The sequence below is a fragment of the Dipodomys ordii genome, unplaced genomic scaffold (assembly GCF_000151885.1).
Source record: "Dipodomys ordii isolate 6190 unplaced genomic scaffold, Dord_2.0 Scaffold33, whole genome shotgun sequence".
NCBI lineage: Eukaryota > Metazoa > Chordata > Mammalia > Rodentia > Heteromyidae > Dipodomys > Dipodomys ordii.
In genome coordinates, this window is record NW_012267249.1 from 4,056,138 (window position 1) to 4,072,463 (window position 16,326).

The 16,326-nt window shown below is 41.8% G+C and overlaps 1 protein-coding gene across 1 annotated transcript in view; it reads left to right on the forward strand.

Moving 5' to 3' along the window:
- Positions 1-179: 179 nt before the first annotated feature.
- Positions 180-16,326, forward strand: part of Rimkla (ribosomal modification protein rimK-like family member A) — a 22,916-nt gene continuing 6,769 nt past the window's right edge. The window contains exons 1-2 of the mRNA XM_013016773.1: positions 180-342; positions 11,443-11,673. Coding sequence (XP_012872227.1) covers positions 180-342; positions 11,443-11,673 — 394 coding nt within the window. The remainder of the gene's footprint in view (positions 343-11,442; positions 11,674-16,326) is intronic.

Here is a 16,326-nt window from a genome sequence, read left to right on the forward strand (position 1 = left end):
GGCGCTGAGCGGCGGGGCAGATTCGCTGGGTCAGGGCTGCAGAGGCGCCTGGCGCACTGGCGGGAGCGGAGCCGCGGTGGCTCGCCCGGGACTCCCAACGCCTGTCCTGCCAGAAGGGTTGTCTAGGGGGGACGTCGAGGGGTCTGCGCCGCGCCGGCGCCGCCGCCGCCCTGGCCGCCATGTGCTCCCAGATCTGGTTCCTCACGGACCGGCGCATCCGCGAGGACTACCCGCAGGTGCAGATCCTGCGCGCCCTCCGGCAGCGCTGCTCCGAGCAGGACGTGCGCTTCCGGGCGGTGTTCATGGACCAGATCGCCGTCACCGTCATCGGTGGCCACCTCGGTGAGCAAAGCCCACCCCGGGGTCCCCGAGGGTGGGCAGGGGGGCATGCTCTCCAGGGCCTCGCTCAGCCAAGTCGCCTTCACCCCTTCTTCCCCTCCCGTCCCCCCCAATACCGGGTCCACAAGACTGTGTCTGTCTCCCTGCGAGACCCCTTGGGGTGGAGAAAGCCCCTCACCTTGATAAAGAGGCCACTCTTTCAATCACCACCATCTGCCCTGAGGCCAAGGTTTGCGAACTCGTTTCAATTTACTTAGAGGACTTTGCTTTCTGGGGAAAACAAATTCAACCTAAAGCCAGAGGAGGTGTCAGAGGAAAAATCAAAGCTATAAACCCCAGATTTGCAAATTGTACTTGCACTGATAACCTGTCAGCTTCGACTATGAGATGTAAGAAACCAGCCCTGTGTTGGCAAAATTGTTATTATGATGGATGCTTTTGGAAACTTTTCCAGCAATCTGGTGCATCAGCAATGGTATGCATAGAAGATTATTCCCGAAGGTGGATGGGAATATCTGCCACCTGCCAGTGTAATATGTAAGAGGAGATCTTAGGTGGGGTTTTCTTTTACTCATCTTCCTCCCTTCAAGTATTGAATCCTGATTCCAGAACAGCCAGGATTTCAGGTACACACCATTCTGACCTTACTCATCTCTTTACTGCTATGTCCAAGAGACTTTTTGGGGGTATGACCTAGACCTGAAAAGGTTGTTTTCAGATAGCCTTAATTATTTCTAACACAAGAAAGAATCCATGACTTGAACTTTTCACAATCCCTGGCTTGCTGTTTGGACACTCCAAAGTATACAGCCATCAAAGAATCCAGGACCAAAAGGAGTTTCCCAGGTCAAAAGTACTTCTTAGCATACTATACTATTCATATTATTCCAGCCATATATGGTTAAATGGGTACATACTTTGTGAATTTTCTTTGGCAAGGGATTCCAAATTTGGAACTAGCTACTAACAAGTGAGAATTTGAATGTGACCTGTTTTTATGTGGACTATATCTGCTGTAGATTTTTCATCTGTATGTTTGTCTAAACCTTCAATATGTTGCTATCAGATTGTATAGCCTGTTGGAGAAATATACTACAAACATCTGGGGCCTTATACTTAATCTAAAGTGTTGTCTTTCACATGCAAAGGGAATATTTTCTCAATCTTTGATTTGCTAAAACTCTTCCAATTAGTTAATGTGTAATAGATTCAGAACAGAGACTCTGCAGTTGTTCTGGATTGTTATTAGTGTTTCTGTTCATGAGTGCTTTGGCTTCATTCTGGATCAGTCTTTGAAGTTCAAGGTTTTCATTTATGATACTAAGAGTTGAGAGTCTTCCAGATTGAAAGTTCCATTTCAGTGTCATACTTAAATAGGATAATGTTATATTTTCTTGATTCTGGTTAAGTAGCTATCTAATTTTTTTCACCCATAGAATGCTTGCTTACTCATTTTACAGCTTGTAAAGATGTCTGTCTTTTTGAGTTACAGTGACCAGAATTCACATCATATTTGTTTTGTAGACCCCCTTATAAATCCTACCTATTATGGATTCTATAAGGATGGGCAAATGCTCTCTGTGCATAAAACCTCACTTTAAAAACTCAGTTCTAGAAAAAAATTAAATTCTAGTTAATACTGCAGAAAACATTTAATCACTTTTTAGTGTCTCAAAGTTGACTGAAATTCATTCAAGTATGAAAATATCTCAGTCTATTCACAAACCAGGAGTTACTTCTTTTTTAACTTCAAGAAGATCTACACAGCTATTTGCTTGACAAATAGACATTAAAGATAGGCATTTTTGACGCAGTTTTTTTGTTGTTAATTCAGAGGTAGCCATGCCCAAATCATAGCACATAAAACAAACCTATTAGATCACCATTGCTGCTGTCTGAAGCTGTCAAAAGATTTATTTGTTATGAGGATGGATGAATTAAAGTACAAGAAAATGAGTTCTGTGAGAAGTGTGACTGCTTGATCTTTTCAGTGCTGTGACTGAAATAATTAATGACATGTAGCAGGGACTCAGTAAATACTTCTGAATAATTGGCACATAGTAGGTGCTTAGCAAATACTTCTGAATGAGTGGCACAGAATTGACACCTAGTAAACACTTTGTAAAGATAGGTCTATTTCCAAGATTTGTCTAGAGTCAAACTATAGCAAATTCTTGGCAATTTGCTGAGTCAAAGCATTCCTCTAAGGGAAAATAAAGATCACAGAATTCACTGGCTTTGAAATTCAGAAATGTAGAGTTATAATGATACAGTTCCCCTATTTGAGAATTATAGATGTGAGAACTAGGGAGGACTTTGAGATCATCTTTTCTAACTACTTTATTTTATGAAGATGAACCTGAGGTTCAAAAAGATGAAATGACTTTGTCAATGGCATCCAGGCACTTTGTAGCAAACCCAAGTTCAGTTCCCTGACCTCCTCACTCACAGCCCACTCATAGGAGAAAAACATGCTCTAGGACCTTGGCAGCCCATAGTAGCTGGCTGAGTAGATGTTGAATTGAACTGTATCCAATCAAACTGAGGCTAAACAGTGACTTTGCAAAGTAATTTTACAGCTTAAGAAATTAAGGCACTACCTTTACCAAGCCTTTGTGCCTTCGCTCACTTCCATCACTTCTTTATATCAGCGTGGGACTATCTTGAAGGAAGTAGTATGGGGAAGGTATGGGCAGACTCTGCCTCAGCCACTTGCTTAATTTCATTGCTGAATCTTTCTTCTTGGAAGGTAATGGGAGCCTAAAACCAGGGATTACAACTTCAGGGTACATCTGGAAATATTCAAATGGGAGCTTGATAGTTTTGAATTCAAAGATTGCATTTTTAAAATTACTATACATATAAACTGAGAATTCTATACAAATGCAAAGTTCTGTGATTATTTTTAATCCAGTAGTCTACCCTATCCAATACAGATTTGGAGGGGCCAGCTCATTAAAGAATGGGGAATGACCTTCAGGTAACTGAAGTGCGCCTCTAGAAAACACCCTCCTTTTACTCTTCAGGGTATGACATTAGCGAAATCATGTTTATCTCCATCTGCTTTAAGAAACTTCATATTCTCCACTCACTTGATCACTCATTCATCCAACAAAATATTTATCAACTATCCTCAACTCTAAGGAGAAGTGGTGGATGTGATCAAAATGCACCAATAATAATAATGATAGTCATGGCAACCAATGAACACCAATAAGAGTCATTGGACTTACAGTATTGGTTGAAGTTAGAACCAATACTCAATCATTGTAGTCTAAGCACTAAATCTCATCTCTTCTGTTCTGCCTTCTGCATGAGCCAAACAGAGAGACAGAGAAAGAGAGAGAGAGAGAGAAACGGGTTTGAACTCAGGGCCTGGGCATTATCCCTTAGCTTTCTTGCTCAATGCTAGTGCTCTATCACTTCTAGCTTTTAGGTGGTTAATTAGGGATAAGAGTCTGATGTATTTTTCTGTCTGGGCTAACTTTGAACCATGATCTTCAGATCTCAGCCTCCTAGGTAGCTAGGATTATAACACCTAGCTTATTTCCTTTTAAAACTTCACACAAGGGTCTGTGGCTCAGCAGTAGAGTGCTTGCCTTGCATGCATGAGGCCCTGGGTTTGATTCCTCAGCACCACATAAGCAGAAAAAGCCAGAAGTGGTGCTGTGCCTCAAGTGGTAGAGCGCTAGCCTTGAGCTGAAGAGCTAAGGGACAGCGCCCAGGCCCAGAGTTCAGGCCCTATGGCCAACCAAAACAAAACAAAAACTTCACACAAGTCAATCATCTCCATAAAGCCTTTTTGAGCTCCCTCCTTTGTCCCCAGGTAGTCAATCTCTGTCATCTCTGTCATCTGCTGCCAAATAATATTGTTCATACTTTTAAAATAGCACTCAGCATAATTTATTGGAATTTTTATCTGCCTGCAAAGTTTATATCTCTTCTCCCCTTGAACAACAGGATTCCACTGTACATAGTAGGTCTTCATGTTTGTTGATGACCGAGTAAAGAATCATAAAAGCTAATTTGGGGCATATGAGACTTTTATTTACCAAGTAGTTAGCATCTATGTTTGGGAGATCATGATTGTGTGTGTAAATGTGTTTGTGATGAACCATTATACGAGGACAGGTTCACTAGTGAGAATTAAGTTCTTTGACCTTGTGCAGGTCTGAATCATTACCTGGCTCCAGAAATAAGTCCAGTCACAAACCCAGGGACAGATAAAAGATATAAAATGAGTCTGACCCAAGAAATGAGGTTGTGTTACACTTTTTGCTCTAGAGTAGATGACTCAGCATTCCTGCTCGTACTTTCAGAGCTAAAACTTTTGTGTTCTATATGGATTCCCCCCTCCTGCCCACCCAGTAGTGCTAGGGATTAAAACCAAGGGCCTTGAATGTCATAGGCAAATGCTCTACCACTGGGCTATAACCCCAGTCCCATACGACAATTCCTAAGTCAGATTCTTTTTTTTTCCCCTCTGAAGTATTGAGGATTGAATCCAGCTCCTCATATATGCAAGACAAATACTCCTATTGCCAAACTACATTCCTTGTCCTTTTTATTTTTTCTTTTGAGACAGAGTCTAAGTTGCCCGGGCTGGCCTCAAACTTGAGATCTGTGCTTCAGCGTGTCAAGTAATTGGGCATGAGTGCTTAGCCTTTAGCTGTGAGTTCTACTAAAGGCCTGTGTTTGACACCTGCTAATCCCAGAAACACTACTGTATAGCACTAGTAGAACATCAAAAAGGGGGTGAAACATCTACCATCTAAAATCCCCCAAACTGATGTGGGCTCTGCATAGATTTCTTTACCCCAGGGCCCACAGTTAACATCTGCAGGTTGACCTCAAGAATGGAGGATGGATTGAATGTTCATATTATGTTTCTAACAGTACTTTGGAGATGTGTTTTAGAGCTGGTAAATTGGGCTCCTTTGTGGTTCTCAAAGCCCTACTCATAGATTTCCAAACCACCTGTTGATGCCACCATAACATTTCACCATATTTCTTAGGTTTGCCTGGTGGAAGGGCTGTACCCATAACTCAGAGATGTCCTGTCATCCTTACTCATCACAGCTCCTTGTCACTTCCCTCACTAGCAGGAAATCCATCAACATCCAGCTGTATCAGTGCTGGTCTCCTCTCCTTACTCCAGCTACTTCCCTGGCTAACCCCTCCCACTGTCCCAGAATGATTCTTCTTATTCAAGGTTTATATTGATCAACACAAATCCACATAATGATCTAAAGCTCTTGGCCTATTTCTATTTGATCTTTCACTATCCAAAAGTTAACTCAGCTGGATGCCAGTGGCTCATGCCTGTAATCCTAGCTACTCAAAAGGCTAAGATGTCAGGATTGAGGTTTGCAGCATGGCAGGAAACTCTGTAAGACTTATCTCCAATTAACCAACAAAAAGCTACAAGCAGAGCTGTGGTTCAAGTGGTAGAGCACAGCCTTGAGAGAAAAAGCTAAGGTATAGCACCCAGACTGTGAGTTCAAGTATTAGTACTGGCATTAAAAAAAGTTAATTCGAGACTATTATGAATAAGTAATAAATTTCAATTACTTTGTGTTACTAATACTTTAAAACATTTTAGTCTTTACAACAATCCTGTTTCTTCATTCCATTAATTTATTTCATTCAACAGTTACTCATTGAGAATCTACTCAGGCAGTGTGAGAGGCAGTGGAGATGTAGAGGCAGAAAGAATAGATGTGGTCTTGCCACACTATTATAATTTTATAATTTGTTTGTTAGCTGTCAACAAAAGTCCACTGACTGCATACTGTTCTATATGACAGAAGAAAAGATCCAGAAATGTCCACCTGTCCAGAATTACATTCTAGGTGGATGAGTTAGAATATAAATAAGACAAGTAAGGCATATAATATATTGGTGAAAAAAGCTAAGGGAAGAGAGAAAAGAAGGGGGTGGCAACTTTAGGGTGGCTGAGGTTGTCCTCACCCAAAGGTAATATTCTACAGAAGACCTGAAGGAATTAAGAAAGCATGCCTTCCAGCTGTTGGGGATAGAGCCGTGTAGGCTGGAGAAGAGGGTAAAGAAACCAACATGGCAGAACAGAGTAAGCAGAGGGGCAGAAAGTAGGGGAGAAGTCAGAGAGGAGGGTGGAGAGGTGAGCACATTTGTAGGGCTTTGTGGGTCACTGAAGGATCTGGGCTTTTACACTAGATAAGATTAAAAAGGGAGTGGGGCACAGTGAAAAGTTGAAGGGATCCATTTTTGATCATCTCTGGGAGAATCCACAATGGCCATGATTCTGCTAAAAATGTAAGAGTCCTGTGAGGTAGTGAGATAGATCCTTGTTTATTCCCATGCTGCATTTGCACTCTCCTGCCGCTTCCTTACATTGTACTTACTGTGTACATGAAGGCTTTTTTTCTCCTAGTGTATGGGAAACCAGTATAGTGTTGATGCTTTCTTCTGTAAAGCGAAGGATGTTTGTATGTCTGCAAATGAGTGATGTGTGCACAGGTTTGGGAGGGCAATAGTTCATCATGCATCAGTTTTATATAAATACCAACGCATTTACAGTCAAACCTATCCTAATGATCTGTATTAGAAGAGGCCTCTAAATGAGAAAAGATGTGTAAGTTCTTATCAAAGTACCTAAAATATAACAGATGCTCAAGAAAAATCCTGGCCAGGATGAAATCTGAATCACAGCACCTTTTATTACCATGCGCTATTTCCTACTATCAAATGATTGAGGTTTGTTTTTTTTTAAGTTTTAGAGCTCTGTTTTCTAAAAATGACTAAAGCTATTCACTAAAGCTATTTCTCTTTGCTATAAAGTGCATTTCTCTGCTATTATAGCTACAAATGCGAAGTCTGATTTTACATAACTTAATTTATCCTAATATATGAGGTATAAAAAACAAAAAGTAGGGGCTGAGAAGGTGGGTTAGTGGTAGAGTGCTTGCCTAGCATGCACGAGGCCCTGGGTTCAATTCCTCAGGACCACATAAAAAAAAAAAAGTAGCCAGACATGCTTGTAATCTTAGCTACTCAGGAGGCTGAGATCTGAGGATCACAGTTCAAAGGCAGCCCAGGCAGAAAAGTCCCCATGAGACTCCCCTCCAGTTAGCCACTCAAAGACAAAGTGGTGCTATGGTACAAGTGGTAGAGCATTATCCTTGAGCACAAAGAGGATTGGGGACAGTGCCCAGGCCCTGAGTTCAAGCCTCACTGACAAAATACTAAAACTAAACATAAATAAAAAGCAAACAGACCCAACTCTTTAGGGAAAAAAAAATCACCCCCTCTCCCACTATTTTGAGACAGAATCTTACTCTGTAGCCCAGGTTGGTGCCAAACTTGCAATTCACTTACCTCTGTCTCCTGCGTGCTGGATATGTGCCACCAGGCCTAGGCATATTTCTATCTTGTTTCCAAATAAAAGAGAAATCCATAATCAAGTAGTGCATTCAGAAAGAAATCAGAACAAAATTACTCATAAAAGTAGATTGTTCTTGTTAGAAGTAATATGCAAAAAATATTGATTTTTATTTTCTTTTCTTTTTAAAGAGTTTAGACTAGATTGGCCATTTTATTGACTCATTTGAGGTCTGATCTTTTTTTCCCCCCTACTATCTGACCTTTTTGGGTATAGAGTGATCATTTCCAGGTTTTCACTTGTCTGTTTTCAAAAACAAAATAGTTTGAGGCTAAACATAATAAATCTCAGATCCAATCCAGGAGTTTGGTGGTGACCCATCAAGTATCAGTTTTATGTAAATGCCATGACATTTATGGTCAAATCCTCAAGAAGCAAATATCCCAGAAGCAGCTCAGCTTCTTTCACTTCCCCAGGTTAAAGTGAAGAGTCTTGATGGTTGAAGGCAAGAACTACTCATTGCTGGAGTTCTCCTTTGATTCACTGCAGTCAAACAGAGCCCTATCCTCATGTCCTGTAGCCAGCTCTTCATTTTCTTGGCTTGAAGACTGCAGGTCACAGTGGGGTTGTAAAGAATTCTGGGAAAAGTGATGTGTTAAATAAGCTCCATCTTGAACTAATCGGCCCTTCCCTGAAAGGAGTTGCTACTGTGGAGAGAGGGCAGAGGTTACTTAAGCTGTTTAATATCTCAAAATCCAGAGATAGGCCTCTCTAAGGATCAATCTTTAATCCACCATGTGTAGCTACTGCTCTCACCGAAGGCACCTTGAAGGTTGGTGTAATTAGCTTTGCAGATGAACCCTATACCTGTCAGGTTCCTCTGCATAGGACTAGCCAAGAGCACAGAGTCAGACATCAGACATGTCTTAATGCATGGTAGAGCCTTTTGGGCTCCACTTTAACCCATTCCATTCTTCATTTATTAAAGGCTTCAGTTGGAATGAGCCAGGCCCAAAGATATACCTTTGGAGAAGAGAGACAAAGTCCTGGTAAGACTTCCTAGGTGTACGTGAACTTGCTTGTTGAGGCTGAGCTGTCTCTGTGCACTTGTGGTTGGTATTCTAGAAGTGGATTGAACTTTTTTTCCTCCCCTGTAGAAGTCTGTTTGTCTGTGACCTCGTGTTGGGATTTGAAAGCTAGATGTTTTTTGCCGCTTCTTGCTTCTCAAGGTCACTTTTCCGTTGCAAAGCTGTTTTTACTCATTAGGTGGTTTAAAAAAAAACAACTCCATAAAATTGTCCTACCTTGCTTAGTAGAATGTATGTAATAATAATGGCAGTGCCTTGCATATGTATAGTGGTTTATGGTTTTCAAAGCATCTCTGCATATATTATTCACTGTGTGATACTGTCCTGGATATTCTGTATTGATTCATCATGTGCATCAACCTGGCTACTTTTCTTTTTTTTCTACCAATTTTGAGGAGACTACATAGAATCAACTTCCCCCACACCTCACCACTTTTATAATTTCCCCCAAAGGCTTGTAAACAGTACAAGAGTTTTTAAAGACCAACAAAAGCAAGCATAAATGATACTGTCTGATGGCAAAGTGAAGATGGTCTGAATATTCTTTATAAATCATGCCTAAGAATTCGGTTGCACTTCCTTCCCATAGTTTACACTATCAGCAAGTGACTATGTAAAATATATCTTAATACCCCCATCTCTGTACCTCGGATACTAATTTGTTGTTTTATGAGTGTTTTGTTCTTTGTTTTTATTTGTATGCATAAAGTTTTTCTCTTTTTGCTCAACTGAGAGCTTTGGTGTTGATATTATTCATCTCTGATGGAGAAATTATTAACTTCATTAACCTGAGTGTGCAAAATACCCTTCATGAAATAGATGACACAAAGCCTATAATAGAATTTTGTCCGTTGTTTTACAAGTTAGCAGAATGGTAGGATCCTTGCCTAGTAGGTCCTAATTTTAAACTCCAGAATTGAAGAGAGAGAGGAGGAAAAAAAAGACTTCAAAACATTTTGGAAACTCCCTTAAGGTTCATGAAGAGAAACCAAAGAATTTCTTGTAACCCACGTCCTCTCTCCATCTTTCCATCCCCAGGTGATTACTTTAGGATTAGGCACCCCAGAGGATGTGAGGCCTGCGTGACCCCAAGCAGGCTGCATGGGCGTCTCCAGTCATTGCTTCCTGCTGTACCATTGTTGAGTGACCAGTAAGCCTTGGCCATTCCATTCTTAGGCAGTGGAAGAATGTCCCTTTTATTGAGCCCACGCCTATATCCCTACAGCTTCTGTTCAACTCAACAAACACTGAGTGTCTTCCATGCACCAGGCATTGTTCCAAAGGCTGGATTCAGCAGAGAACACACAGACAAAATAATGCTCTTGCGGCTAGCCCTACCTCTTGGAGTCGTTGAAGACAAGCCAAATAATTCTTCTACACAGAAGTCCTTCAGTAACTTGAAGACTGGACTCAGCTTCATCTGAGTCTTTACATTATCCTAATACCTCCACTGAATCCAGGGTAAAACAGCTTCTTTTTGCTGTTCAATTAATCTTATTTAGCCTTCAATTAATCTTATTTAATTTTGAATATTGAGTTTGTTGACTACTGAATTGATTTTTAGTAGATTGGATTTTTTTAAAGTTTGTTTTTGTTCTAAAGGGAATATGAACTTGGAAAAATTCTGGAAAATACAAATGAATATAAAATATAAAGAAGCAATTACTGAAATCTCATTACCCACTATTAAAATATATTTTTTCTAGCCTTTTCCAACTTGCATCTGTCTATATAGTTGAGATCATAATGCCTTATTTGTCATTTGGAATCCTATTTTTCCACTTAATATTGACATTTGTACATTAGATATAGAAGAATATATTCCTAACATCCTTTAGCTGGTGTAGTGGTGCATGCTTATAATCTGAGTACTTGGAACACTGAGGCAAGAGGGACATCAAGTTGGAGGCCAGCCTGGGCTTCATCATGAGACCCCACCTTAAAATAAAATCATCACTAGGCCCTGGTGGCTCATGCCTGTAATCCTAGCTACACAGGAAGCTGAGATCTGAGAAATGCAGTTCGAATCCAGCCCAGGCAGGAAAGTCCCTGAGACTCTTATCTCCAATGAACCACCAGAAAACCAGAGGTGGTGCTATGGCTCAAAGTGGTAGAGCACTAGTCTTGAGCAGAAAAACCTCAAGAATAGTGCCAAGGCCCTGAGTTCAAGTCCCACAGCTGACAGAAAAAGAAAAAAAAAGAAGAATAAAATAAAATCATTTACATGGTTGTATAATCCTCCATCCAGTCATCACACTCTTTCTCTAGATGTTAAATCCTAAAAAAGTGGCAGAGATTCTCAAAGTAAGTGACACTGTTGCCTTTCCATAGAGTCTTCAGACTTTATGTTTGGTTCTGTATGGGAGAGGGGAGCAGGTTGCCTCCCTCCTGTGGATTCTTTTAACTTGTATTGTTCTCGGTATGCAGCTTTCATTTTTCTTTCTTCCATCTTTTTGTGCTTCCTCATAACCATGCTCTGCTATTTGTTTGGAGAATAGGCTGACTGTAGAACTCTTTGGTGACACCCTGGGATGTTCAGATGGTTGCTCTTGAGACTCTGTCCCTGCCAGATGCAGACTGAGGACCCGTGGAAGCAGGTCTTCAGCTGGACTGAACACTGGCAAGTGCGGAGCTCACTTTAGTCCTTGATTGCAGGCCTGCAGCTGAACCAGAAGGCCCTCACCACCTTTCCAGATGTGGTGGTTGTGCGAGTGTCCACCCCCTCTATACAGTCAGACAGCGACATCACCGTCCTGAGACACCTAGAAAAGCTGGGCTGCCGCTTGGTCAACCGCTCTCAGAGCATCTTAAACTGCATCAATAAGTTCTGGACATTTCAAGAGCTGGCTGGACATGGGGTCCCCATGCCAGACACTTTCTCCTATGGTGAGTCCCCTTGAAATACAGTTGGAACTTCTATGTCCAAACTACCTGTATCTCTGAGCTTCCCCCACCCCTAGAAATCTTTCAATATCTCTTGTTGTTTATCAATAAAGTGACACAATGTCTTGAAGCTATATGCTAGCCATGCCTTCTGTTTGAAATGTCTTGTCTTCTTTCTATAAGTCATTCACTACATGCCAGCAATCAGTGATACCCTGGGGCTATCAGAGTCTTGTCCCCAAGGCATTCCCAGGAAACCTTAGTGTGGTGTGGTCAACATCATGGAAGAGGTGATGGTCCTGGCTAGTGCAGGAGTACATAGGAGAACTCCTAATGCAGTTTAAAACACTTCCTAAAAGAAGGGTTCCTGAAATAGGGAACAGATTACAGAAAGGCCTAACAGTAAGAGGAAACATGACCTGATAAGTGTTGCCAGTAGCTGTAGAATGGAGAAAGGCAGGGGAGAGAAGAAAGAAGAAAAAAGGGGTAGAGGGGTAGACAGGGAGAGAAAAAGAGGGGGAGAAAGAACTGAGAGATGTAAGATGGGAAAGATAAGAAGGTGCCATGTACAGTATGTGAAGGAGAAAGAGTTAACTGGAAGTTAACAGGAAGTTATTAGAGGGTTATAGCCAGGGGAGTGGCTAGCCAGAGTCACAGTGAATCTCATGTGGGCCATCCTGTTGAGAAGAACAGGGCCCAGGAATGGGGACCTCATTTGTTTAAGATGGGAGCGAATTAAGCATGTGTAAAATATTGCTGGAAGTGGAATGAGGAGGTTGAAGATAGGGAACCTTTTACTTATTCATTTATTTATTTTAAAAAATAGTTTTAAATTTAAATAATGAGAGAATTTTTGTGCTGGAACTGGGACTTGAACTCAAGACCTGGATGCTGTTCCTTAGATTTTTACTCAAGCTTTTTGGTGGTTAACTGAAGATAAGTCTCATGGACTTTCCTGCTTCGAACAGCAATTCTCAGATCTCAGCCTCCTGAGTAACTAGGATTATAGGCATGAGCCACCAGCACCTGGCTTGAAAGGGAACCTTCTAAGGTCCCAAAAATGATGACAGAGAATGGATCTAAGGCTCAGGGGCAGAGCTGATCTTAGACTAGGACTCCTCTCTCACTGCACTGTTAGAGAAGGAAAAAGATGGCTAGAAAGTAATTAAATGAGCCAGGTACTGGCAGCTCACACCTGTAATCCTAGCTATTCAGGAGGCTGAGATCTGAGGATCACAGTTCAAAGCCAGTCCAGGCAGGAAAGTCCATGAGACTCTTATGTCCAATTAACCACCAGAAAACTGGAAGTGGTGCTGTGGCTCAAGTGATAGAGCTTGGAGCTGAAGAGCTGAGGGACAGTGCCAGAGTTCAAGCCCCATGACCAACAAATAAAAGGAAGGAAGGAAGGAAGGAAGGAAGGAAGAAAGGAAGGAAGAAAGAAAGAAAGACAGAAAGAAAGAAAGAAAGAAAATGTATCAATGGGATACCTCTCCTCCTGAAGATGCCTCTAGCCTCTAGTCACTTACAGTGTCTCCTCACTTCAAAATAAATCATTAGCATTTTTGTGAACAAGACAAGTCTTGTTACTATTCATGCGGTGGGCAGAATAACAACTTTCCAAAGATGCCTATTTCTTAATCCATGGAACTATGAGTAGTCTAGGTTACAAGAAAAAAAGGAATTAAGGTTGCAAATGGGATCACAGGTATGGTGGTTCATGCCTGTAATCTCAGCACTAGGGAGGCTGAGGCAAAAAGATCATGTGGTCAAGGCCAGCCTGGGTTCCATAGTAAGAAGCTGTCTCAAACAACAAAATGGTCGCAAATGGAGTTAAGTTTGTTAGTTAGATGACTTCCAAATAGGCAGGTTAGCCAAGCACTAGTGGGTCACACCTATAATCCTAACTACTCAAGAGGTTGAGATCTGAGGATCACAGTTCAAAGCTAGTCCAGGAAGTAAAGTCATGAGACTACTATTTTCAATTAACCACCAAAAAGCCAGAATAGATCTGAGCTCAAGTGGTAGAGCACTAACTTTGAACAATACAGCTCAAGGACAGCACCCCAGGCCTGAGCTCAAGTCCCAGGACTGGTGTGTGCATATACACCCCCAGAGGGAAGTTATCCTGAATTAGCCAGGTGGGCCCAATGTTATCAATGTTCTTAAAGGTAGAAGGAGGAGGCAGAAAAGAGGATCAGAGGGACATGCACTCATGTAAGAAGGAAGAAAAGATAAGCTATGAGGACTCTGTCATTGTTGGCTTTGGAGATGGAAGAAGGCCAAGAGCCAGAGAATGAGCACAGCTTGTAAAAGCTGGAAAAGGAAAGAAACAGATTCTCCCCTAGGACTGCAGCCTGCTGGCACCTTGATATTAGGGAAACCCATTTCAGACCTGTAACTATAGAATTGTAAAATGATAGATTTGTGTTGTTTAACCTGCCAAGTTGTAATTTGTTACAGCAGAAACAGAAAATTAATATGCCAACTAATGCACCTATAAAACATCAGCACTGTTTTGAGAACTAGGAAGCAAACTGAAAGGGCCTCTGAGCAACCCCAATGTATGTCACAAGTCCCAACACAGATCCAATGTTACTTAATGGGTAGAAAAGCTCTTCACACTGTGATCCAGGTCCTAATTTTCCCTGTGTGGGAAAAATTATCTCACAAGCTGTTCTGTCCTTTATAAGTCCTTGGAGAGGGGAAGTACAAAGAGAGGCTCCCTGTGCTGACAGCAGTGACAAGTATTGGTTAGTGTCTGAATAGCAAGGAGGCTGGCGACCATTCAAACCAGATCCACACTGGACTCACACCTGTAATTCTTGCTACTCAGGAGGGAGGTCTGAGGATTTAAGTTAGAAGCTAGCCCAGATAGGAGTCTGTGAGACTCTTATCTCCAATTAACCAGCAAAAAGCCAGAAGTGGAACTGTGACTCAAGGCAGAGTCCTAGCCTTGAGCAAAAAAGCTCAAGGACAGTGCCCAGGCCTTGAGTTCAAGTCCTAGGACTGGCACAAAGAAAACAAAACAATACAAAAACAGATCCAAGAAGCAGTAAGTGTGCTAGTTGAGTGCAGTTAGAGGACAAATGTGGTACCTTAGGGCATTTATTATGACATGGGTGTTAGTATTGATTAAGTTATCAAGGAAAAGGAATGCTCAATATAGTATTACAGGAAGCCAAGGAAGCTTTTAGAACAACTTAGAAAGACTTTCATGCACATTATTATTCATATTATAAAATTAAGGCCTAACAGGTATAGAGGGACCAGTTCAGACTGTAGAGAGATCCTTTCACTTTGGGAGAAGCCAATATCCAGGCTTAGTCTCCTTGGGTTTTGGTTTCCTACCACTTCCTAACAACTATTAAACACATTGTGGCTTAATGTAATGTTCACTGATTATCTCACAGATCCCAGGTCAGAAGCAGCCACAGCATACTCAGTTCTCTGTTTAAGGTGTCAGGTTGAAATCAAGGAGTCAGCTGGGGCTGTCATTTGGGAATTACCTTCAAGCTTCAGTGACTTTTTCTGTTTTGGTGGTGGTTAATTGGAGATTAATTGGTGGTTAATTGGAGGTTAATTGGAGTCTCATGGACTTTTCTTCTTGAGCTAGTTTCAAACTGATCCATAGATCTCAGCCTCCTGAGTAACAAGGATTATAATAGGCATGATCCACTGTCACCTGACTGATTTATTGTCTGTTAAGTGGCTTACCTGATTATTAACATAATCACAGGAAAGAGACCTCATTATAGTCACTGTAGTATAATCAATGATTATTCTACAAGAGGGATAGCAACAAGAGGTGTTTCCAGGCAGTGGGACTATTGGAACAGGCTAGAACCCTACTTCCTCTAGTTACTGTGATGAGGAAGCTGCCTCCTGTATGATTGTTGTCAAGATTAGTAGATGTGGAGCAGGTACAGCCTTTAGAAGGTGCTTGATAAATGGTGGTCTTCCAATGGAGATGTGGCTCAAGTGGTAGAGTGCCAGCCCAGAGTAAAAAAGCCATGCAAGAGCACTGAGTTCAAGCCCCAGTACTGGCACAGGATGGTGGTCTTCCCAGCATGGTTTCCTTGGGGAGAGTTGAGTCAACAGAGCAGCTAGGATTGTTGGGGCAGTGCAACTCTACATGGTACTCTGATGGTGGGTTCATGTCTTTATGTAATTGTCCAACTCCATGGAATACACACCAAAAGCAAATCCTAATGTAAACTATAGGCTCTGGCTGATAATGATGCAGTTCTGACGAATGCACTTCCCTGGTTGGGAAAGTTGATAATGGGATAGGGTATGCATGTGTGGGGACTCTGGGCATGTGGGGATAGTTCCTATTTGATGCACAATTTTGCTGTTCATTTTAAGTTTCCCTAAACATTAGACTCTCTCTCCCCCCCTTCTCTCTCTCTCTTTTGTCAGTCGTGGGGCCTGAACTCTGGGCCTGGGTGCTGTTCCTCAGCTCTTCAGCTAGCACTCTACCACTTGAGCCACAGCACCACTTGCGGCCTTTTCTGCTTAAGTGGTGCTGAGGAATTGAACCCAGGGCCTCACGCATGCAAGGCAAGCACTCTACCACTGAGCCACCTTCCCAGCCCCACATTAGACTCTTTTTTTTTTTTTTTTGGGTCCGGTCATGGGGCCTGAACTCTGGGCCTG